This window comes from Schistocerca nitens, chromosome 9, assembly GCF_023898315.1.
Source record: "Schistocerca nitens isolate TAMUIC-IGC-003100 chromosome 9, iqSchNite1.1, whole genome shotgun sequence".
In the NCBI taxonomy this organism is placed as follows: domain Eukaryota; kingdom Metazoa; phylum Arthropoda; class Insecta; order Orthoptera; family Acrididae; genus Schistocerca; species Schistocerca nitens.
This window is the reverse complement of record NC_064622.1, coordinates 24,880,298-24,905,817: the sequence shown is the minus strand read 5'-3', so window position 1 is coordinate 24,905,817 and position 25,520 is coordinate 24,880,298. Positions and strand designations below refer to the sequence as shown.

Sequence of the window (25,520 nt, the reverse complement as noted above, 5' to 3'; positions counted from 1 at the left end):
ATGACTCAAGCTTTCACTGTCACTAGTGGGATGTACATCCCCCTACGGCAAAGTAAGCCATGCGCCTCCACCAACTCCATTTCCTCAGTGGTGTCTTCCCACATATCTCCATGGGAGAACATGTAGTAGAGTGCATGCCACTTAACTTGGCGGGTAAGGTCTGGATGCGCAGAAGCAAGGATACATCACGTGACGTGACGTGCCAACCAATAGCAGTCAGACAGCCATAGTGCGTGGACAAGTTTATTTCGTACTGTGCGGAGTGAGTTTATGATTGGTTTTACTCTGTTGTATTCTTTTGAAGGTTATTTTGAGGCAGTCTCATCAATATGAGTGGCAAAAGCAAATCTCACCCAGCATTAAACAAGCAGACACAAGAATTAGTGTTTTGTGTGTGTGTCAGTTCTCTACACAGAAATCTAGAATCGGCATCCACATCTCTTCACAAGGCACCTCCCGGTGTTGCCAAGTTCCACGAACTTTGTGTATACCAGTTCTTTAGACAGGAATCAGAAGTGGCATTCACGTCTGTTCACAAAGCATCTCTCAGTGTTGCCAAGTAACAAGAACTAACAGCTGAGATGTGGAATGCTGGGGTAAAGACTGTTCAATGGATCGTGAATGAAGCCAACACATCTGCTGAACAGATCACTGAATTTTAAATCACCAGGTAAAAGCCAAAATCAAACGAAATTCATAAGTGAACTCACGAATGTATTATGTCACAAAATATTTGACATGTATAGTAAAGGCAAATATCCTGTCGCAGATAAACTGTGATCATACATGAAAGAAGCCAACAGTTTCAATGGCAGAAAATCTACCAAGCTCAGAATATTGAGGGAAATGGGATTTAAATAAAGGAAAACCAATGACAGAAGAAAACTGTTCTTGGAGAAAAGTGACATTGTAACAGCAAGAACTGTGCACTCAAGATTTATGCACAAGATAAAACAAACTGGAAAGTCATGTATTTCTAGCTGGATGAGACGTATGTGAATCATAACCATTCAAGGTCAATGTACTGGAAGGCAAAAAATGATGTTGGAGGCCTGCAGGTTCTTGTGGGCGAAGAAAGACACCTTATTGTGTTTCACACTGGTTCGGCAGACTTAATACAGACTTAATACCAGAAACTATATTAATATTTAAAGCATCGAAGTCAAAGCATTCTGATGACTACAACTCTGACATGACTTATGCTGTCTTCAAGCAGTGGTCTGTACAACAGCTACTTCTGTACCGGCTGGAGAATTATGTTATTGTCATGGACAATGTAAGCATGCACTCTGTGCAAGTAAATAAGGCTTCCACATGAAATACCAGAAAAGATTAAATTATTTCATGGTTGTCATGTAATGCAATTCCTCACACTGTGTCACAAACCAGGGCAGAGTTACTCAAGCTCGTAAATGCATACCACCTTTAAATACCGCACTTACGAGACAGATGAACTTGCAAGACAGCATCATCACTGAGTAATCAGTTTACCAATATCACTGCCATGACAATCCTATTGAGCTGGTATGGTTGCAAGTTAAGGCCCATATTGCACAAAGAAATAGCATCTTCTGGACTGCTGAAATTGAAAGATGCACACATGAACCAGTGAACAACATAACTATCACTGCATAGACAAACTGCATCAGACATTCAGAAACACTGCAGGAAGATTTTAAAAAAAGTAAATCGACAGAGTTGGTGATGGAGGCTTTCATCATTAACCTTCACAATTCCGATTCATCTGAATCAGACAGTGAGGGTGAAGATAATGTTTTGGGCTAATTGTGCCAGTAGCACTTACTACCACATTTAAATATGTTGTACAACTTAAGCCCATATTACATAACGTGAGACTAAGTTTGCTTGGCTGGTAATGGACTGATAAAAGATTTTTTATTCCTTCGCAGTTTCTTTGTGGACTTTGTTTAAAGCTTGCCTTTGGTCTTCCAACAAGTCACTGGTTTTGTTGTGAACTCTATTTGAAGTATGACTCCTAGCCATAAAAGTATGTAAAATTTATTTTGTATTTATGATAGTTAGACCGCTGTCTTCACTTTTGAAACAGTAATTCTTCATTCATTCCACATAATATGTCATTTATGTCAGTGAATAAATACTCTAATATCTTCTTCGAAAATTTGTGTTGGAAAGGTTATCAAAATCTGTCCTTGCTTTCCCTGAGATTAGTCCCAACAAACAGTGAATGGAAACTGGTTGTATATTATGTATAGCAATAACTACATGCAATAGAAACTATATAAATAACAATTATAAATTATTTGATACAAGCGAGGTGTCTAGAAACAGAAAAAAATATTTGATACAAGTGAAGTGTCTAGAAATAGAAAATGCAATTGCTTTTTTAATATAAGAATTTTTAATGTATGAAGAACCATTTTCATATTTTCTGAATTATGTTTCTTTCAGATGCCTGCTGAAGAGATCCTGTACATGTAGATTGCTAAGACATTTTTCTTAAGTCACTTAAAAAATGACAGGCATAAATTTCATATATGCAAATATTTACTCTGCAACTCCAAATAAATAACTTTAACTGCATTTTGCAAACAATCAAAAGGTGAATGTATTCTTCAGATTCAAAAGGGTGATATAAATACTTATAAATGTGCTGCAATTTTTCCTGTTAACTACATGTATTGCAAAAAAATTTATGAGTATTATAAAAATTGTGTGAAGATGGCCAAAAGACACTGCTGGTCCAGGGTGTGTCAGTAAACGTACATTTTTTGCCATTTTTTCTTCTTTATAAACTTTATTTTGCAACACATCAAAATATGAACGTATTTTCAGGGTTCAAACGGGAAACGCAAGTAAATATGCAACGGTTCTTCCCAATTATTCATCACAGTTTTTTCTTGCATTGATTGACGGAAACAACAAACATCGCAAATCTGTCTATTATTGTGGTCACTGTTCATCCTAATACCATACACTGTTATTTTTCTATGTTACACATTTTATACAGCCCCATATTTTCAAGGCACACAGTTTGATGATGTGGTGTTCTTCACAAAGGTGTGAACCATTGTGCTTGTCACATTTCTTGTATGCATATGTAGCTTTAATGGTTGGCAGTCAGTAGCCGACTGCCGAATGGAGTGCAGCTAACGCACAGTCTGGCTACATTGCCACAGATGGCTCCCCCAACACAACTGCTGGCTGTGCAAAATCTCCAGCTACCTACCAAGATAAGTGGCATGCACTGTAGTAGTGTTCAGAAATCACAGGAAGGAATATCAGTGATAAAGTTTGGACTTTAATGGTTAAGATGAATGCTCTCAATAAGCATGAAATTTGGGTTTGAGCTCCAGTTTGGCACAAAGTTTCAGTTGCCACTATAGGTATGTTACAATGCAGATTCAGCTTATCTGAATGACTTGCACTGACATCACTTCATGTCATTGCATCTTCGCTCATTTAATCTCCATTGATACTGTAATTTCATTTCAATGAATTTAATTCACCTCAAAAGAATTAATGATGTCAACCATTACTGACTAACCTCTGTCCTCTCATCCATATGATATAGCTTTTAAACAATGAAGACACCATGACAGAGAATAGTGGTAAAAATGTGAAAACAGTTCTGCAGGTACTTGATAGACATAGCTAAGATGTGGTCACTGACAAACACAGACACACTCATGCAAACACTTAATATCTAAAGCTCTGTAATAAAAGTGCATTTCACCCATTCATCAATAAACTCACTAGCAGATGCAACAAGCGCCATCAAGAAAAAATAAGACTAGCAGAAGTATTTTGAGACAGTAACTAAATTTTTAGCTAGTCTAGTATGTTATTAAGGAAACAACAGTTCATGATCAGTTTTAACATGATTAAATAAGTTAACTAAAATGAATTACAGAGGACCACAAATACATTATGAGTTCTACAGTGTGAAACAATAGCATTCTATAACAGCAATACTACAGAAAAGGAGCTTTCAGGTATAAATTTTCCTCAGCACAACTACTGTGTTTTTAATACATGATGATCCACACTAAATCATGTAAAGCACACTAGGATTCATTTGTTTTGATTTCAAACATTTTTTCTTTTTCTTAGGAGTTACTGCTGCGGCCTCGAATATATCTAGCACACGTCAACAGACTCTGTAATATGAGAGCTGTTCAAAAAGTATCTGGCTTTTATTTATACAATCAATCTTTGTTAAGACACAATTATTTGACACTCGCCACTTTAAAAGTAGTCCCATTCAGCTTCTACACATCCGTCTCAACGTTGTTGCCACTGCTGTTCTGGTGCATAGCTGCTTCGTTGAATTCTGCGTAATGTCTTACCTGTTCTGAAATTTAGACCCTTTCAGAGTATTTTTCAGTTTAGGGAAAAGCCGGAAGTCATTCAATGCTACATCAGGCCAATAGGGAGGTTGACAAACCACTGCTGTGTTGTGTTTGGCCACAAAACTCTGAATTAATTTAGAACAATGAGCGGGTGTATTATCACAGTGAAGGTATCAACTACTAAGTGCCCACAAGTCTGGCTGCATGCATCTCACTTTCCATGGAGCAATACAGAACCTCTTGGTGGTATTCCCTATTGATATTAGAATCTTCTGAGGCATATTCATGATGAACCACATCACTACATCACTGGAGTAAAAAAGGACAGAGAGCATGATGTTTACATTGCTGTGGAACTGCCTAATGTTTTTGGCCCTCAGGAATGAAGGATGCTTCCATTGCAATGACTGGAATTTTGTTTCTGGACCATACCCATAAACCCAGGCCTCATCTACATCTACATCTACATCTACATCCATACTCCGCAAGCCACCCGACGGTGTGTGGCGGAGGGTACCCTGAGTACCTCTATCGGTTCTCCCTTCTATTCCAGTCTCGTATTGCTCGTGGAAAGAAGGATTGTCTGTATGCTTCTGTGTGGGCTCTAATCTCTCTGATTTTATCCTCATGGTCTCTTCACGAGATATACGTAGGAGGGAGCAATATACTGCTGGACTCTTCGGTGAAGGTATTGAAACTTTAACAAAAGCCCGTACCGAGCTACTGAGCGTCTCTCCTGCAGAGTCTTCCACTGGAGTTTATCTATCATCTCCATAACGCTTTCGCGATTACTAAATGATCCTGTAACGAAGTGCGCTGCTCTCCGTTGGATCTTCTCTATCTCTTCTATCAACCCTATCTGGTACGGATCCCACACTGCTGAGCAGTATTCAATCAGTGGGCGAACAAGCGTACTGTAACCTACTTCCTTTGTTTCCGGATTGCATTTCCTTAGGATTCTTCCAATGAATCTCAGTGTGGCATCTGCTTTACCGACGATCAACTTTATATGATCATTCCATTTTAAATCACTCCTAATGCCTACTCCCAGATAATTTATGGAATTAAATGCTTCCAGTTGCTGACCTGCTATATTGTAGCTAAATAATAAAAGGATCTTTCTTTTTATGTATTCGCAGCACATTACACTTGTCTACACTGAGATTCAATTGCCATTCCCTGCACCATGCGTCAATTCGCTGCAGATCCTCCTGCATTTCAGTACAATTTTCTATTGTTACAACCTCTCGATACGCCACAGCATCATCTGCAAAAAGCCTCAGTGAACTTCCGATGTCATCCACCAGGTCATTTATGTATATTGTGAATAGCAACGGTCCCATGACACTCCCCTGTGGCACACCTGAAATCACTCTTACTTCGGAAGACTTCTCTCCATTGAGAATGACATGCTACGTTCTGTTATCTAGGAACTCTTCAATCCAATCACACAATTGGTCTGATAGTCCATATGCTCTCACTTTGTTCATTAAATGACTGTGGGGAACTGTATCAAACGCCTTGCGGAAGTCAAGAAACATGGCATCTACCTGTGAACCCGTGTCTATGGCCCTCTGAGTCTCGTGGACGAATAGCGCGAGCTGGGTTTCACACGACCGTCTTTTTCGAAACCCATGCTGATTCCTACAGAGTAGATTTCTAGTCTCCAGGAAAGTCATTATACTCGAACATAATACGTGTTCCAAAATTCTACAACTGATCGAAGTTAGAGATATAGGTCTATAGTTCTGCACATCTGTTTGACATCCCTTCTTGAAAACGGGGATGACCTGTGCCCTTTTCCATCCTTTGGAACGCTACGCTCTTCTAGAGACCTACGGTACACCGCTGCAAGAAGGGGGGCAAGTTCCTTCGCGTACTCTGTGTAAAATCGAACTGGTATCCCATCAGGTCCAGCGGCCTTTCCTCTTTTGAGCGATTTTAATTGTTTCTCTATCCCTCTGTCGTCTATTTCGATATCTACCATTTTGTCATCTGTGCGACAGTCTAGAGAAGGAACTACAGTGCAGTCTTCCTCTGTGAAACAGCTTTGGAAAAAGACATTTAGTATTTCGGCCTTTAGTCTGTCATCCTCTGTTTCAGTACCATTTTGGTCACAGAGTGTCTGGACGTTTTGTTTTGATCCACCTACCGCTTTGACATAAGACCAGAATTTCTTAGGATTTTCTGCCAAGTCAGTACATAGAACTTTACTTTCGAATTCATTGAACGCCTCTCGCATAGCCCTCCTCACACTACATTTCACTTCGCGTAATTTTAGTTTGTCTGCAAGGCTTTGGCTATTTTTATGTTTGCTGTGAAGTTCCCTTTGCTTCCGCAGCAGTTTTCTAACTCGGTTGTTGTACCACGGTGAACATTATGGTATGGAAGTTCACAGTATCCAATGCATCTTGTGTGATCTCCAAATGAAGCTGCTTCTGCACAGTTGTAAGCAACTTTGGCACAAGCTTCACCGAGATCCTCCTGACATCCAAATGTTCTCTTAAAATGGAATGCTTGGACCCAATATTAATTTTAACCTGTATGCAAGTTCTCTGATCGTGATTTGTCTATCCCTTCATCACCAGGGTCCTAATATGATCAATAACAACCTTATTTGCAGATGTTGAGGCCTACCTGAATGTACTTCACGCTTCACTGATAAGTGGCCATCTCTGAGGAGGTGGTACCAGTCCTTTATCTGTGTGCTACCCACTGCTTCATCCCAAAACACTTTTGAATCTTGTGAATTGTTTCAACTCAAGAATCGACAAGCTTAAAATAAAATTTGATGCACTAACACTGTTCCACTTTTTCTTTAATTTTGCCCGTAATACAAAATCTGACAATGACCACTTACAGATGCTCACTTGTCAGCCAGCAACTGGTTGTTTCCACAGTCACGGAGGGCGAGGGGAATAGATATCATGCATGTACACTACATATGCCTACAGACAGAGTGTGTGTGCACCCTGATACAGTTGTTGGTTTCAACAATAATAGTAAAGTAAGATACTTTTTGTACAGTCTTCATATAAAAAACAATATAAAATGTATTTCAATGAACCATTCTCATTAAGTAGTATAAAAATTTGCTGTTTGGATGACCAGCTGTTCACAAGATTTCTAATTCACAAAGAAAGGATTGAGACTGGCCACAAACAGCCTTTATGTTATAGGAACTATCTATTCCATTTCATTATTTTGTTATCTATTTCATTATTTTCTTATCTACTTCATTATTTTCTTATCTATTTCATTATTTTGTTATCTACTTCATTATTTTGTTATCTATTTCATTTTATTATCCAGTTAAATAAAAATGCTAACTGATGAATAATTTCAGAGCAAACTGAAGCAATAGCTTTTTCTGAAATGGCCCTCCAGTTAAGAAGTATAACTTGTGGTCAATGATCATAAATACTCGTATGTTATACAAACCAATAGTAACAGTGCACTGCAAAACAATACAATTCATTTTGTGAAGGTATGATATACTAGGTTTACCATAATAGCAGCCGCCAATGACTTCTTTGTGAAATAGTGTACAAACTTATCTGAAATGTAAGCTTTTGAATTTTCCCACCCAATTAGGCTCAAATCTCAGTCATGGCCTACCTCAACAAGAAGTACTCTACTGCTTCATGCACTACATCTTGCAATTTATGGTACACAGCCCACACATTTGAAGAAAAGGAAGGAAGGAAGGAAGGAAGGCAGATTAGAGTTCAATGTCTGGTCAACAACAGGCTCATTAGAGATGGAGCAGAAGCTCAGATTAGGGGAGGATGGAGAAGAAAATCAGCAGTGCTCTTTTTCAAAGGAACCATCCCCGCATTGGAGGGTTTAAGGAAAGCTACATCTGATTGTCCGGATGGGGATTCAAACTGTCATCCTCCCAAATGTGTGTCCAGTGTGCTAACCACTGTGCCACCTCGCTTGGTCCCACACTTGGATGAACTACTGCATTTGCCTTAACGGTGTGTTACAAATTCTTTCAAACATTCTGAGATCATATTGTAAATCTTGATGATACTGAAAAATCCACTGCCCAGTTCTTTAAATATATCAATGGAAATTGGGTTCCTGAAGGTCAAACTATCAATAAACATTACTACCTTGAAGTTCTTGCTCAACTTCATGAGAAAATAAGAAAAAAAGACCTGAATTCTGCAAGAACAAGTCATGGGTTCTGCATCAATACAACATACAGGCTCGTACCATATTGTCTGTTAACCTTCCGATAGGCATGTGTACGTGTCAGATACGCAGTGATAATGTTCATTACCTTTTCTTGGAAAGTGGGAGGGATGGAAATCTCCTCTTTATTCTAGCCTCCTCTTCTGACCCCGCCCTACTTCAGTCCTGGCCACTGCCCGCTACTGTAAACAGCAAGCTAGTATCAGATGTTTCATATCTGAGGAATACGCGTGACCCTCCGTGTAAGTTTTTAAATTTTCATTTTCCATTATTTATTGTTGAATATTTAATGCTTATTAGTAATTTAAAGTAGTGGTAATGGAGAATTTACATGTCTCGAGTCGACAGTGAAATGAAATGAAATTGTACCTGTCAGATACGCGCGACCTTCAATGCTTGCATCATGTTATTTATTCATTTTCTCTTCATATTTATTTCTTAGGTACTATGAGCGGCACAGAGATGCATAATTTAAACAATCCTTTGGATGTGGAAGTTGTGATAAATGCAATTCTGCATGATACCAACGATGAGTATGATCAGGGCATCAGTATTATAGAGGACAGTGGCACTGATGAAGAAGAGCACATATCGGAAAGAGATGCAGATTCTGATATGGAACTGAGTGCTCAGTCCAGCTAAAAAGACGACAAAGATGAGAAATCGACATTTCAAGCTGTTTAAAAAAAAACATCTATGTTTGGTTACGGGAAAAGAGCCAAGGAACAGGCAAAGATGAGGTACACAAAATATTATACTTCATATGGCTGGAGTAATTGAACCTGTGAAAAACGTGACTAATATTCTAGATTTATGGAAATGCCTCATCTCTGACACAAAGATTCAACATATTGTAGAAAATACAAACAAATTTATTCTTACAATACAAGATAACTATTCTCGTTCAAGGGACACTCAACAGACAGACACAGTGGAAACAGTGCTGCTTTATCTCACTGGGGTGTACCACACGAACTGTCTGAATCTCGACGACTTATGGCGGATGGATGACTTCCTAACCGTCATGACTGAAGTTTTTAATGCAATCTATTTGTTTTGATGATGTAGAAACAAAAAGAGAATGAAGAAAAACTGACCCCCTAACTCCTACGAGAATTATTTTTGAAGAATTCATTGTGAACAGTCAAAAATGCTTTTCACTTGGTGAAAATGACACAGTTGATGAAAAACTCAAGGCATTTCGAGGTAGATGAGGTTTCATACAATACATGCCTAAAAGGCCAAGCAAATATGGCATAAAAATGTATGCTTTGGTCGACTCTCAGCTATATTATACATGTAATACAGAAAGAAACACTGGAACTCAACCAAATTGTCCATTTAGCATAAGTAATAAACCATCTGAAATTGTGAAAAGGTTAGCAGCACCCATTTTTTCTAGTGGGAGAAATATCATGGCCGACAATTGGTTTGCAGATTACAATTTGGTAAAGGAATAGGCACCAGAAAAAATTTCATACATTCGCACGTTACATAAAAATAAGACTCAGATTCCTCCAGAATTCACAGCGACCAGAAAGCGAGAGCCCCACTCAAGTCTGTTTGGTTTTCTGAAAGAGGCAACACTTGTTTCATATGTGCCAAAAAGTACAAGAATGTTTTGTTGATATCCAGCCTTCACAATGATGGAAAAATTGATGAAGCAACAGGTGATCTCAAGAAACCACAAATTATAACTTTTTACAGTCACACAAAAGGAGCTGTCGATACTGTCAACAAACTCTGTGGGTCTTTCAGTGTTGTGATAAACACAAATCGAAGGCCTTTGGTGGTGTTTTTTTTTTTTTTTTTTTTTTTTTTTCCCTCTATGATGAACGTTGCTGCCATAAATTCATTTATAGTCTGGAAGGGAAACACCAGTAATAATTTCAAGAGAAGAAAATATATCAGATATCTTTCGAACAAACTTGTGCAAGAACATATAAAAAGGAGAAGTATGTTTGTGTCGCACACAAAAGATGAACACCAACAGCAACAAGGAAGAGGAGAAGAAGATCAACCTGAGGAGCCTCTGAAGAAAAGACGTAGGCCACGTTTAGTTAGAAAGAAAACGAGAATCGCCAGTTTCAAATATGAAATATGTGGAAAGTTTACTTGTTTACAGCATTCAAGAAATGATTGCAATGATTATATTTCAGCTTCTAAATAATCACCCGTTTCAAATGTGATTATATATATATATATATATATATATATATATATATATATATATATATAACAGAGGGAAACATTCCACGTGGAATTTCTTTTAGATATATATATATATATATATATATAGTATGTTTTGTTTACATCATTCAAGAAATGTTTGCGTTGATTGTATTTCAATTTCTAAATAACTTCAGTATATTGAGAAACCAAAATTTCAGGCATAATCCTGTACAAATTTGACATTCATACACGGAAAGTAAGTATCAGTACATAGAGAAACTGCAAGAAGAAAATGTGGGTTTTGAAACATAAGTTTATTTTTAAATAAATTTTTTACCTTGCTTTCGTTTCTATATCTCATGAATAATACCTAATATTACTTTTACAATAAAAATTTAATGTTTAAAAAGACAAAGTTCATTAACAATAAGTGGTATCTGCGAGACACGCACAACCACCCTCGTCCGAATAGAAGTGCGCCTATCAGAAGGTTAAGAGGTTTCTGGCGAAGTGCAGCATCCCAATGTTAGACGACTCACCTTATTCATTTGACCTAGCACCAGGTGACTTATCTACATTTAAAGTAATTAGATTTCAGTCCACTGAAGCAGTGAAAGAAAAAGCAGCACATGTTATCAGGAAGCTCATGGAGGAAGACTTCCAGCACTGTTTCCATCAATGGAAAATTCGCATGGAGTGTTGTAGGTGTAGTGGAGAGAAGTATATTGAGGGTGGCAATAAGTAAATAGGTATATTTTTTAATTAAAATGTTGTACAGCAATTGTCTTGTTGTTTTATGGCCACACCTCATATACTTTCACTTGTGTCAGTTTTCACTATTAATTATGATACACCTTCTATATCCATAATGCCTATGACCACATGTCTGATGAGTGAAAAAAATATGCCTTTCAAATTACCTAAATCCAGCCCAAGCAAATCCACCAAATCCTACAGCACCAGTGAGGCAGGCAACAACAGTAGCAGGAGTTGTGGCATGTGCAGCAGCCACCAGGAAAAGCGTTTGGCACGAGAACGCACCGCAGTTGAGCAGCTTGCGTACTTGTGTGGTTGTCAGCTGACCACCTGCTCGCAGCCAATCAGCGAGGCAGCCCCCACCTTGCACGACAGTGCCCATGACCAAGTATGGTAGTGATCCCAGGAGACCAGCAGACTGTAGATCAAAACCCAGCTGCTCTACAACAAATTGTTTGCAGAGAAACTCTACAGTGAGCTGACACTAACATGTAAATCTACATACAAACTGTGAAATGTATCAACTATCATGCAACAGTATGGCTACCAAATAAAAGTACAGGTAATATTAATGAGAAATTTCAAATAACTACACCTCCTGCATTTAATACAGCATAGGCTAGTAATTATATTTATTTAATAAATTAAAAATGATAACCTTGACATAAAATAATAGGTTCATTATGTAGGACTTCATTGCAACATTGGATCAACAAGACAAAAATCCTTAGTTTTGCACTGCCACCTAAGGAAAAAAGTAACAGCTACAGAATATCAGACCGGTTGTGTGATTGGATTGAAGAGTTTCTATTTAAATTTATCACTCATAAAATGTAATTTTACAGGCCTGTATGTTCCTTTTCAGCTACTTATAAAGTTTTTACAATTACAATTTTTTAGTTTACATTATTTCTTATTACGTTATGATTCACGATAAATTCAAGTTATAAGGGAATTTTTCGATAAGCCATTGCTTGACTCTCTTTTTAAAAGTATCCCCTGTCAATATTGGTAACAAGCAATTAAAACTTTGACATAGGGCTTTTCGCTGTTAATCTTCTGTTAACCATATGAAAATTTGTTGATCATAGTGTCTTCTTTCACTAACATTACAGTTTCTAGTATGCACATGGCTTGAACTCTGAGAATATTGTGTCTAATGAATACGGGTTTGCAAGAAGTTCCTGCTTTTACTTTTACTACGATCCGCAAGGCTCGCTTCTGCAGTATGAAAATAATTTTCATATTAGTTTGGCATGTCCCAGTCCACAGCACTATTCCATAAGACAAGAGAGGGTACACTAACATAATATACAGTCCTTTGGGTTTCAGAATTAAGATATGGTGACAATCTTCTTAATACATATAGAGCATAAAAAACCACATACATAATCAGCTAGCTGCTTCCAAGAATTTACAATCTGCACAGGTTTTTGGTAGAATTGTATCAGTCACAGTATTTTATCTGTTTGGACCACTTTGTTTAAAAGAAATAATATTAGTTTTTTCTGTTTACTTTTGGTTCCTCTCTTTCAAAGTAAGCTCTTGCTTTTTCAGTAAAGTTATGTATTTCATCAATTAGGCTGGGCTCACTGTCTGCACAGCAGACACTTGATGTACTATTTACATACATAGTGATCAATTGCTTATTGTCAAGAGAACTTGGGAAATCATTTAAATAGCATATGAGTAGGACTTTATCTAAAATGGAGCCCTGAGGAACACCAAAATGTATATTTCTTATACTTGACCTTCTCCTCTCCAGTATTTCTCCATTAGAGTATATAATCCCGTACACTGCTGTCTACCCTTTAAATACATTTCTAGCAATTGCTTGAGTTTTCCAGTGACACCACTCTTTGCAATTTTTGATAAGAGCATGTCATGATGCACCCTATCAAAAGCCCTTGAGGGATACTGGACTACTCCCGCTGCTGCTTGGGATTTTTCATTTATTTTTTCAAGTACATGACGGACGAATTGTACTGCTGCTGACGTGGTACTTTGACCTCTTCTGAAACAATGCTGGAAATCAGCTAATATGCCAGCATTGTTGCAATGTTCCAGGATTTTTTAATGTTATTTTCTCTATCAGTTTGCTGAAAGCTGATACTAGGAAACGCTTTATTTCCCCCTTTTGTGTATTGGTTTAACTACAGCCAGTTTCAAATTGTCAGGGAACATACCATCTTTGAGAACACAGTTTATTAGATTAACTAGTGGTTTCATTAGATCATGTTTGCGTTCTTCAATAGATATGGAGAAATTTCATCTAATCCTGCTGATCTTTCATTTCCGAGGCTATTAATAAGCTGCATAATATCATATGTTCTTTCTGCAGGTAGTGCACTGCAGTGCTGTTTGTTACTGGACTCAAATGTATGCTGTATATCCTGTTTCATAGAGCCATCATTTTCGACAGTATCTATGAAGTAATTATTAAAAATATTGCTGACTATAAGGGGATCAGAGGTATAATCATTATTCACAGTTAATTGTACATTATTTATTTTAGTTTCTGTTTCATTGTTTCCGATTTTATTTACAACTGACCAGCAAGTCTTTGAAACATTATTTCAATCCCGTATCTGTTGGTCGATTCTTTCTGCTTTTAATCTCCTGACTTCTTTGCAGTACTTATATTTGTACTGCTTGTAGAGTTCTTTATGTAACTCTGTGTAAGCTATACATGTTTTCCATTTTTCCTTTCACATCTTTTGTTTTAAAAATCAGATGGCACAGGTATTGATTTTAAAGGTTGATTTTTCTGGATACTCGTTTTTTTTAATGGCATGACTCTATTTCCTAGCAAACAGAAAACAGCATGTCATTCGTACTGGAAAGAAATCTCCAGATGTAAGAGAGACTTTGGGTGTAACCCAAGAGAGTTACAGGATCATCACTTTTCACGATGTACAGAAATGACCTATTAGGTAACACTGGAAGCTACATGAGGCTTTTCATAGATGATGTTGGTGTATGCAGAGAAGTCGCATCACTAGAAAATTGTAGTAAAATGCATGAATATCTGCAGACAGTTCACACTTGGTGCAGGGATTATTGGCAGTTGACACTCAATGTAAATAAATATAACATATTACACACAAATAGGCAGGAACAGCTGTTATTGTGTGACTACACGATTGCAGGACAATCACTGAAAGCAGTCCCATTCCTCAAGTATCTAAGAGTATGCATACGAAGCAATTTAAAGTGAAATGATCACATACAACTAGTCACAGGTAAGACGTGACAGACAGACTGATTGACTGATTGAACAAATGATCAAGAAATGCAGTCTGCCAACAAAAGAAGTAGCTTACAAAACACTCATTTGACCCATACGTGAATATATGCTTGACATTATCAAATTAGTGGGTAATCTAGATCTATGCAGAAACAGAAGTAAAACTTCAGACAGCTAAGATCACTACTGTACAGCATTTATTGTGATGACTGGTTTCAGCAAACAAAGCTGCCATCATCAGATCTTCTGCATACATTTCACTGAATCTTGACCAAATGTATATTATATCATATCATAGAATCACATTTAATGAACATGAAAACAACAGTATATCAGCAAGTCTAGCATAAAATAACTATTACAGAAAACAAGTACACATTGCACTGATTATACAACCTCATATTTGTACATTAGCAGAATGAAGACTCTTCATTCTGCTGACGTACATCAGTTTCATAGTGACGGAAGAGATGGGAATTTCACCCACAACATTCTTAACTCTGGACAATAAGAACTATTTTTATTATGTACAATCAGCTGCTTTTATCCTCCAGCATCTGGATATCAATATAAAATCAGTTACAGTTAACACAGCTATGACAATATAAAGTTATTTACAAAAACACATGAAAATATAACAAATATAATTATAATAAAGTTATATGTGGATATGCTTTCGAAAATATATACAGACATGTTGACACTGTCATTTCTAACATACTGCCAGTTGGCTTTCTAAAGTGGAAGCACCATATATTACCAACAAGAAGTTTCCCACCTCCGTACACTGCTTCCATCTCACTTCCAGTAATGATTTCTTCAAATACAATAATTATTTTTCCCCCATCCTGTCCTCAAAACCTCGCATGTGGTCACTATATAATTCACAACAAACGTACCTTTCATGAAGGTTGGAAGTTCTGTAAGTAGTGTGTAGAAACCCCAGTTTTCACTGAAATGGGCAATCATTATTGCCCATACTGGTAATGATGTCAGGAAACGCTTCCATGGTACCACCATGTCCTGAAATAATTTGTAACTAATTCTCAACTGTCTTTGATGTCAAAAAAATCTCTCTCTCTCTCTCTCTCTCTCATTAGTTAATGAGGTTTCCATCTAATTTTCAGAACAGGATTTAGAGTATGCACTGCAAAATATGAAGTCAAACATGGACAAGATAGACATGAGAGCACAAAAATTAATTAATTCTGTGCCTGAATGGTAGAAATGAGAGAGAGAGAGAGAGAGAGAGAGAGAGAGAGAGAGAGAGAGAGAGAGAGAGGGGGGGGGGGGGGGAGAAAGGGGGGGAGGGAACACAGCAGGTATTTCATGTAAATAAATTAAGAGGAGATATGATTTTATTTCTAAACATAATGTTAACAGACTGACTGCAAAGCCACAATGGTCATCCACTGCACTGGTTCCGTATGGCAAATGTTCAATCACTCTACGACAAATTGCCTGAGTAGCCTAAACCTGTAAGTTTGGTAGATTATGAAATTACAGGAATTAGCAAAATTTCTGCAATGATGTAACACCCTGCTGTAGCTAGATTTTCTGTGTGAAGTTACTGAATTTTTTTTCCCACTTAGCACATACACATTGAAACTGATAGACTGTAGACACTTAAAGATGGCAAAAACCATTTGTACTGAATGGGTGATGATCAGGTACCTAAAGAAGTGACCATCCAGTGGGCAAAATGAATGTAGGAAGACTACACAGAAGTTGAACTTTAGTGTGACATTGATAAAGCTAGCCTACTAAAGTCTATAGTGCAAAAGAAATGAGGGAACTTTACATAAACTAGACATACTGCATAGGGCATAACTTACAATCAATTTTATATTATGAATATTTTTAAACTTGTATTTGTGATTTGTCTACAAACATGAAAATCTAAGTCTCCTCTTCTCACATTTTCAGTGCAGTTTACATAATCAACTAATATGTACTGACAGGAGGAGAGAGGATTATAAACTAACTACTAACAAAACTATAAAATAATTTACAAAGTGCATCATTGCGCAAAGATCTTTAAAATTACAAAAAAATTGTGAAAAATTCATCAGTGCATGACCACTTACTAAAAGAGGCCCTTCCATTCTGAATTATTTTACACTGATTCCAGGAGATACTTTATTTCACAATTTAAACCTCTTTTTCTTCCTATTTGGCCTTCCAGACACCTCTACCAAGTTTCATGCTCCTTTGGTACATCCTACATCAAACCCTGTGTGTACAAAACCTCCTATAAGACTGTAATTAAGTCAGTTTACTATAAAACATTCACTCTACCAATGGCTACTCTTCCAGCCACAGCAGCATTCCACCACTGCGTTATTCAATCTGCTGCAGCTTTACTTCACCAGCCATAGTAACCTTCCAGTGCTGCATCATTCCAACAATAATTGCACCACTATCACTGTACAGCAGCATGGCTATACATTCGGCTGCGGTTCTATTTAACATTACACAACCAGATTATTACATTATAGGTGTAGCTTACTTAGAACCAACTCTTTGGGGTATTCATTCGCATGTAAGCATTAGTGTTATACACTGTGATGGTGAAAACAAAGAAAGATATAAGTGCTTTGCCACCAATGTGTGATGGTGAATGGATTTCCCACTAACCTTTTGTGAGTTGTTACTTGTTGTGATTACACGTAAAAAATAATGAACAGTGTTTTCTGTTCTCCTTTACTTTATTTGAAAAATATTTCTTATCGATATTAAAGTTTACTTACCACAATGTGAAAACAAGCCTAGAAACTTAATAACGCAATAAAGGTATGAGCTGATACAGGTCAGAATAATATATATTGCAGACATGAAGCAATGTGTTCCAACACCAGCAGCGATCCCACGACAAACAGAAACTGAATGTTTATCAGTTACACTCGTGCAGTGTAACACCACAAGATGTCAGGTATAGACAGCGCTGGTAAGAAGTATTCCCAAAAGCTTTGGGATACCCCTTAGCTGGTGGTTGGTTGGTTTAAAGGAGGGGGAGGGGAGGGGGGGGGGGGACTGCGAGATCATTGGCCCCTTGTTCCCAGTAAAATAATTACACAAGGGAAAGAAGAAAAGAAAGGAGATGTACAGCACAATAACAGGAGAACGGAAGAACCAGAAGAATGACAGAAGGACAACCAACACTACTATGGACAAAACAGGAAAGGAGAACCAGAGAGAAGCAAGAAACAGGTAGAAGGGATAAAAACAAGAGAGCAGATGGCCGTGGCTGGCAGACCACAAGAATAAAAAGGAAAAGCCAGTCACTCTGCGACACATTAAAACATCCAGCCTAAAACCCACCATCACTTATAAAATGTAAAACTAAATTAGCCGATGATACGTTGTCAACTAAAATTAATGGCAACGAGTCTGGTAACTGAAGAGTTTGTTGCAGGGCAGACAAAGACAGACAGCTCTACAAGATAGGGGCCACTGTCAGCTGAGCGCCACACCGACACTGAGGGGGGTCTTCACAGTGCAGGAGGTAGCCATTTGTCCCCCAAGGGAGGCCAATGCGGAGCCAACAGAGAACCACAGAGTCCTTGCGAGAGACCTGCATGCAGGTCTTCCACGCATTCTTAGTCTCCTTAATGGTAAGCAGTTTAATGTGCATACTGTTATGCCATTCCATCTCCCAAAGCCGCAAAACCTTGCAGCGTACTACTGAATGCAGGTCAGTTTCCGAGAAGCCGATCTCCATTAGTGGTTTCCACATAGCCTGTTTGGCCAGCCTGTTGGCAAATTCATTGCCTGGGATTCCAGTGTGACCTGGAGTCCAGACAAACACCACTGAACAACTGGACACTTCCAGGGTGTAGATGGACTCCTGGATGCTCACTACCAAAGGATGACGAGGGTAGCACTGGTTGATAGCTTGTAAGCTGCTGAAGGAGTCAGTACACAGAAGAAACGACTCCCCAGGGCATGAACGGATGTGCTCAAGAGCACGAGATATAGCCACCAGCTCAGCAGTGAAAACACTGCAGCCACTGGGCAAGGAATGCTGTTCAATATGTCCTCCATGGACTACAGGAAGCCGACAGGATCATCAGCCATCGAGCTGTTGGTATAAACCACTTCATGGCCTCGGTACATGCGAAGAATCAAGAGAAAGTGGCAGCGGAGAGCCATGGGGTTAAATGGGTCCTTAGGGCCATGTGAAAGGTCCAGGGAAAGCCGCAGCCTAGGTGTACACCATGGAGGTGTACATGAATGGACCTCAACTATAGGTGGTAAAGGCAAGGACCCCACTTCGGATAGAAAGGATCGGACACAATCTGAAATTGGAAGCCCTGACCTGGACCGCCGATGCGGGAGATGAACTGCTTTGGGTGGGAAAAGGAGACAGTAATTCGGACGCACAGGAGAACTACGAACGTGTGCAACGTAAGTGGCCAGCAATTGTGCACACCTAACCTTCAATGGAGGAACTCCAGCCTCCACCAGGATGCTGGTCACTGGACTCATCCTAAAGACTCCTGTCGTTAGCCGAACGCCTCAGTGGTGCATTGGGTTGAATAAACACAATGCTGAGGGTGCTGTCAAACCATAAACCAGACTCCCATAGTCAAGGCAGGATTGAACATGGGCTCTGTAGAGCTGCACCCCAGTTGGTGTTGCTCAGGCAGCAGAGGGCATTGACGTGCTGCCAGAACTTACGCTTAAGCTGATGAAGGTGAGGAAGCCAAGTCAATCAGGCGTCAAAAACCAGTCCTAAGAACGGATATGTCTCCACTACAGTGAGTGGATTGTCATTAAGGTAAAGTTCTGGTTCTGGATGAACAGTACGGTGCTGGCAGAAGTGGATAACACACGACTTTGCGGCCAAAAACTGGAAACCGTTGCCTGGAGTCCATGACTGCACCTTGTGGATGGCTCCCTGTAGGCACTGCTCAGCAACATCAGTACTGGTGGAGCAGTACAAAATTCTGTAGTTGTCTGCATATAGAGAAGGTGAGCCCTACAGCTGCTGCTAGACCATTAATGGCCACTAAAAATAGAGACACACTCAATACAGAGCCCTGCGGGACCCCATTCTCCTGGATATGGGGGGAACTATGGAAGGCACCAACTTGGGCATGGAAAATACGAAAAGACGGTAAAATTTGGATATAAATTGGGAGTGGGCCTCAGAGACCCCACTCGTATAATGTGGCAAGGATATGATGTCGCCAGCTCGTGTCTTATGCTTTTCGTAAATAAAAAAAGACAGCAACCAGGTGTTGGCATCTGGAAAAGGCTGTTCGGATGGCAGATTCGACGGACACAAGATTATCAGTGGTAGGGCGACCCTGGCGGAAGCCTGCCTGACATGGAGCCAGTAAGCTACGTGACTCCAGGACCCAAACCAACCGCCGACACAACATATGTTCCAGCAGCTTACAAAGAATGTTGGTGATGCTGATGAGCCAACAGCTATCCACATCAAGCAGGCTTTTAATGAGTTTGAGCACCGGAATGATGGTGCTCTGCCGCCAATGCGATGTAAAGATGCCATCGCACCAGATCCGGTTGAAGATGATGATGAGATGTCACTTGTAGTCAGATGAGAGATGTTTAATCATCTGACTGTGTATCCAATCTGACCCAGGAGCAGTGTTGGGGCAATGTGCAAGGGCACTGAGGAGCTCCCACTGTGTAAACGGGGCATTATAGGATTCACTGTGGCATGTAGTGAACAAGAGGACTTTCTCTTCCATCCTCTGTTTGAAAGTGCAAAAGGCTGGGGGGTAATTCTCTAACACAGAGGCTTGAGCATAGTGCTCGGCAAAGGGCTCGGCAAAGGGGCTCGGCAAAGGGCTCGGCAATCGCAACTGTGTTGGTGGAGAGCATGCCATTTATGTTAACACCAGGAACACCAGTTGGGGGTCTGGTACCCGAAAACACGTTTGATCCTTGCCCAGACTTGGGAAGGTCACATATGACACCCAATGGCCAAGACTTATCTCTCCCAACACTCCTGCTTCTGTCATTTGATAAGCTGGTGAATGTGGGAACGGAGCCATTTAAGGGCTATGAGGTGCTCCAGCAAAGGGTGCCACGTATGCCGCTGTAGAGCTCGCCGATGCTCCTTAATTGCTTCAGCGACGTCTGGCGACCACCAAGGGCCTGCCTTTTGCCAGGGGCACCCTAAAGAGTGAGGCATCACGTTTTCTGCCACAGAAAGGATTGTTGTAGTCACCTACTCAACCATCACATTGATGTTACCATGTGGGGGAGATTCAACGGTGACAGCAGACGTGAAAGTTTCCCAGTCCGCCTTATTTAAAGCCCATCTGGGCAGGCGTGTGTGAGCCCGATGCCAGGGCAGTGACAGGAAGATGGGGGAGGGCCACTACCACAAAGGTCGTCATGTGCTCTCCAGTGGACATATGGGAGAAGTCCGGGGCTGAAAATTGATAAATCAATGGTCGAGTAACTACCATAAGCCACACTGAAAACGTGTGGTGGCCCCAGTATTTAAGAGGCAGAGGTCGAACTGAGACAGTAAGGTTTTGACATCTCTGCCTCAGCCTGTAACCATGGTGCCACCCCACATGGGGTTATGGGTGTTAAAATCCCCCAAAAGTAGGAAAGGTTTAGGGAGTTGATCAATCAGTGCAGCTAATACATTCAGGGGTACTGCACCAACTGGAGGAAGATATACATTGCAGACAGCTATTTCCTGTGTCATCCTTATTCTGACAGCAACAGCTTCAAGAGGGGTTTGAAGGGGCACAGTTTCACTACAGTCTGAGTTTAGGACATAAATGCAAACTCCACCTGACACACTATTATAGTCGCGATGGTTCCTGTAATATCCCTTACAGCTGTGGAGGGCAGGGGTCCGCATTGCTGGAAACCAGGTTTCCTGGAGGGCAATGCAGAAAGCAGGTGTAAAGCTTAACAGTTGCCGTAGCTCAGCCAGGCAGTGGAAAAAACTGCCGCAATTCCGCTGGAGGATGATATCATCGTGAGACTGGGAAGGCATGGAACATTCATTCAAAGAGGCAATTTACACCTCAGGGTCACCTGCTGTCACCGAATTATTGCCTGAGCAGTCTATATCCATTGTGTCTGAGGGTCTGGCAAGATCTAGGTCCTCATGCGCAGACACAGAGCTTGTAGGTAGTGGTGGTGGTGTGGGTGCCACCACAATTCCCTTGGGCTTGGAGATCTTCTTTTTGGATTTCCATGGCTGGGAGGATTCCACTGATTCAGTCTCCAGGACTGAAGATGAGTGTGAAGCCCTACGACCAGGTCCTTTTGGGCTCTTCAGCCACTGGTGGGTGTCATCTTTCCCACTAGCAGAAACCTGGGAAGGGAGTGACCCAAGGGACCCCTTCCTAGTCAGAAGAGCAGAAGGAGACTTACACTTCTCTCTCCCGTGCAGAAGTGGGGACTGATATCCCCGATGGTTGGGGTGAGGGGGTGGGGGGTGGGGTGGAGGGGGTAGGGGGGAGAGGGGTGTTGCTCCGGAAGTAGGTGGTGCAGGAGCAACAGGGAGGGAAGTACCCCCAACATCAATGAGCAAGTGTAGTTGTCCGGCTCTGAGAGTTGACTGGGGTTGGTGGAACTGATGGGGCTACAACTGTTGTAGCGGCGGTGTAAGAAGATGTCTTATGTGCAGGATGTAAGTGTTCAAATTTCCTCTTAGCCTCAGTGTAGGTCAGTTGGTCCAGGGTCTTGTATGCCATGATTTTCCTTTCTTTCTGGAGAATTCTGCAGTTAGGCGAGCAAGGCGAATGGTGCTCTCTGCAGTTGACACAGATGGAAGCGGGGCACACGGAGTATTGGGATGTGATGGCCGTCCGCAATCTTAACGTGTGACGCTGAAAGTACAGTGGGAAGGCACATGGCTGAACTTCCAACATTTAAAGCACTGCATTGGGGGAGTGATATAGGGTTTTACATCACAGTGGTAGACCATCACCTTGACCTACTCAGGTAATGTATCACCCTCAAAGGCCAAGTTCAAGGCACCGGTGGCAACCTTGTTATCCCTCGGACTCAGGTGGACACGTCAAATGAAATGTACACCTTCCCGCTCTAAATTGGCGTGCAGCTCATCATCAGATTTCAAAAGAAGGTCCCTGTGAAATATGATACCCTGGACCATATTTAAGCTCTTATGGCACGTGATGGTTACAGAAACATCCCCCAGCTTGTCACAAGCAAGTAACGCCCATGACTGGGCAGAGGATGTTGTTTTGATCAAGACTGACCCAGATCTCATTTTGGACAAGCCCCCCACCTCCCGAAACTCGTCCTCTAAAGATTCCTCGTCAGGTCTCTAACATACAAGGTACCGGGGCGAATAAGAGCCGCTGCCATCCCCAGCCTGACGCTCGTGAACGCTTAGAGACTGCTGGTGTTTAACTACCAGCAAGAGATGATGTGCTATGCTTCATCGCGTGTCATCTGCCCTGATGCCACCCACTCCAACCGAGGGCCCTCTCCACGGGCGCCGCACAGCACAGGATCGTGGGCATCTACTCCTCGGCATACGCGGGGAGTTAACAGCGCGGGCATTAGCAGAGCGATTCCTGTGTGGTCAGGGGACTACAACCAGCAGGGTACATGGCAGCCCCACCACAACAGACTGGCTACCGTGCTGGATATCTGGTGCAAACAAGTCCATTATCATCATCAGCGTAGAAAATGATACTGCAGAGTTGATGGAAAAATACGCACCTAGGAGGGTGACCTCACCCAACAGTTGGAGAATGAGCAGAAGTGCAGTTCCATGTCGACAAAGGATGCGATAGGTCTCAGCGCATGATGGACATGATGCACCATGTAAGGCGCCCCTCTCCAATTCGCTCGCTCTTTGGTAAAATTTTGAAAAATGGAGGTCAAACCCTACAGAGGACCACATAAAGGCCAAAACGTGTGAAACTCCTTTTAGTCACCTCTTACGACAGGCAGGAATATCCTGAGCCTATTCTAGCACCCGGACGCGCAGGGGGAAAGCTTGTAGTAAGTAGGCTTCCCAAGAACCATTAAAAAACCATTGTTTGGTGAAATAAAAACTTACCACAGTCCTGAAAGCTTTATTTTACAACAAACAGAAACTACAGCTGGTGCAGCAGATTGCCACTAGATGCCAGGAGTGTACAGAAGTGGTAACACATCACAGCCAATGAATTTGCTAACAAGTAAAATGATGACTACCAAAGACAAATGTGAAAAGAAGAAAATAAATAAACAATAAAAAAAGACAGCATCAATTCTTTTAGCAATTTCAGTTGAGACATAGTAAAAGATTAGGAACAAAAATATGGTGGTGTTTCCCAGACTCAGAGTGGTAAGCCAAAAAGGTTTTAGATTTTTAAAAGAAAAAAAATGACGCAGACAGAAATATGTGTGGAGATGATGATATACTGAATAAAGAAGTAAACTGGTTACAGTATGATAACTGTTGAGAACAAATAACAGAAAGAGCTTTGTAACATTTGTCAAACAGAGTTGCCAAATGCAATGAGTCTCAAATCCCAAAGTACAAACAACTGGTGGCTCCCAGTGCAAGCTTATTTTTATCAATGCTTAAGAAGACAAGATGTTGGCTAATCGCAGGTAAGATGGAGCCAACACTTTCATTCATTTTTCAATGGGTTTGTACTCACCTTTGTGTGGAGGTAAAAGAACAACTTGAAAAACCACAGTGCATCATTTCTTTCTGGGGTTCATCAAAAAGCCATCATTTTAATTGTTTCGCAATACGCCAATTTTTATGGGTTCTGATGACTGTTTCATTAACTGGGCTTGTGTCAGTTACAGTGTGGCTCTGCAGTGAAGTGACAAATGTAGAGATTTGTGACACCATTTCTGGTTACTACTGGAACTTTCTGGTACTGCTTTGTGTACATGAAGAATATCGAGTTCAACCATGATTCAATAAACTGACTGGGTTAGTTATTTCTCTCATGAGTGCGGGGTGCAGATATACCACTCCTAACACGACCATGGTACATAAAGTACTGCAGTTTTCAAACAAATATTCAAAATGCTAATTTCATTACTTTTTAATGTCTTCAGTACAACAGGTATGTGTAATGGATTAACGATTAACATACTGTATCACTAATATTTAGTCGAAGGCTCATACATGAAACTAACGTGAAGAGTGAAAAATTATATACAGTTTATTGGCAGTAGTGATGGGTGATTATAATTAGTCAGCTTCATGTTCGGTGGAGCACCTGCATGATAAATCATAATAATGTGAAACAAGACAATTAAAATACACACACACACACACACACACACACACACACACACACACCTTTTACACATAACAATAATAGAAATTCTTCTATGGACTATTTTTTTAATTTTATTTACCCGTCAACTTCCATAGGACCAAATTGAGGAGCAAATCTCCAAGGTCATAAAAGTATTAACAGATGAAAATAAAATGTTTATGAACCCGAGAAAAAGTCAATCCATAAGTTTAAGTAAATGCAAACAACAATACGACAAGAATCAGCTTAATTTTTCAAGGAACTCCTCAACGGAATAGAAGGAGTGACCCATGAGGAAACTCTTCAGTTTCGATTTGAAAGCAGGTGGATTACTGCTAAGGTGTTTGAGTTCGAGCTGTAGCTTATTGAAAATTGATGCAGCAGTATACTGGACACCTTTCTGCATAAGAGTTAAGGAAGTCTGATCCAAATGCAGGTTTGATTTCTGAGTATAACTGAGTGAAAGCTTCTTATTCATGGAAATAAGCTAATACAGTTAACAAGAAATGACAGTAAAGAATATATATATATTGGGAGGCCAATGTCAAAATACCCAGACTCGTGAACAAG

The 25,520-nt window shown here is 40.3% G+C and overlaps 1 protein-coding gene across 3 annotated transcripts in view; it reads right to left on the bottom strand.

Annotated features, from left to right (window-relative positions):
* LOC126202890 (vesicular glutamate transporter 1-like) overlaps positions 1 to 25,520 on the bottom strand; it is a 128,489-nt gene that overhangs the window by 26,175 nt on the left and 76,794 nt on the right. For all 3 annotated transcript variants that reach the window (XM_049936956.1, XM_049936953.1, XM_049936954.1), the window contains 2 exons: positions 15,606 to 15,729; positions 11,624 to 11,900 (listed from right to left, as the gene is read on the bottom strand). In XM_049936956.1, the coding sequence (XP_049792913.1) occupies positions 11,624 to 11,900; positions 15,606 to 15,729 (401 nt within the window). The remainder of the gene's footprint in view (positions 1 to 11,623; positions 11,901 to 15,605; positions 15,730 to 25,520) is intronic.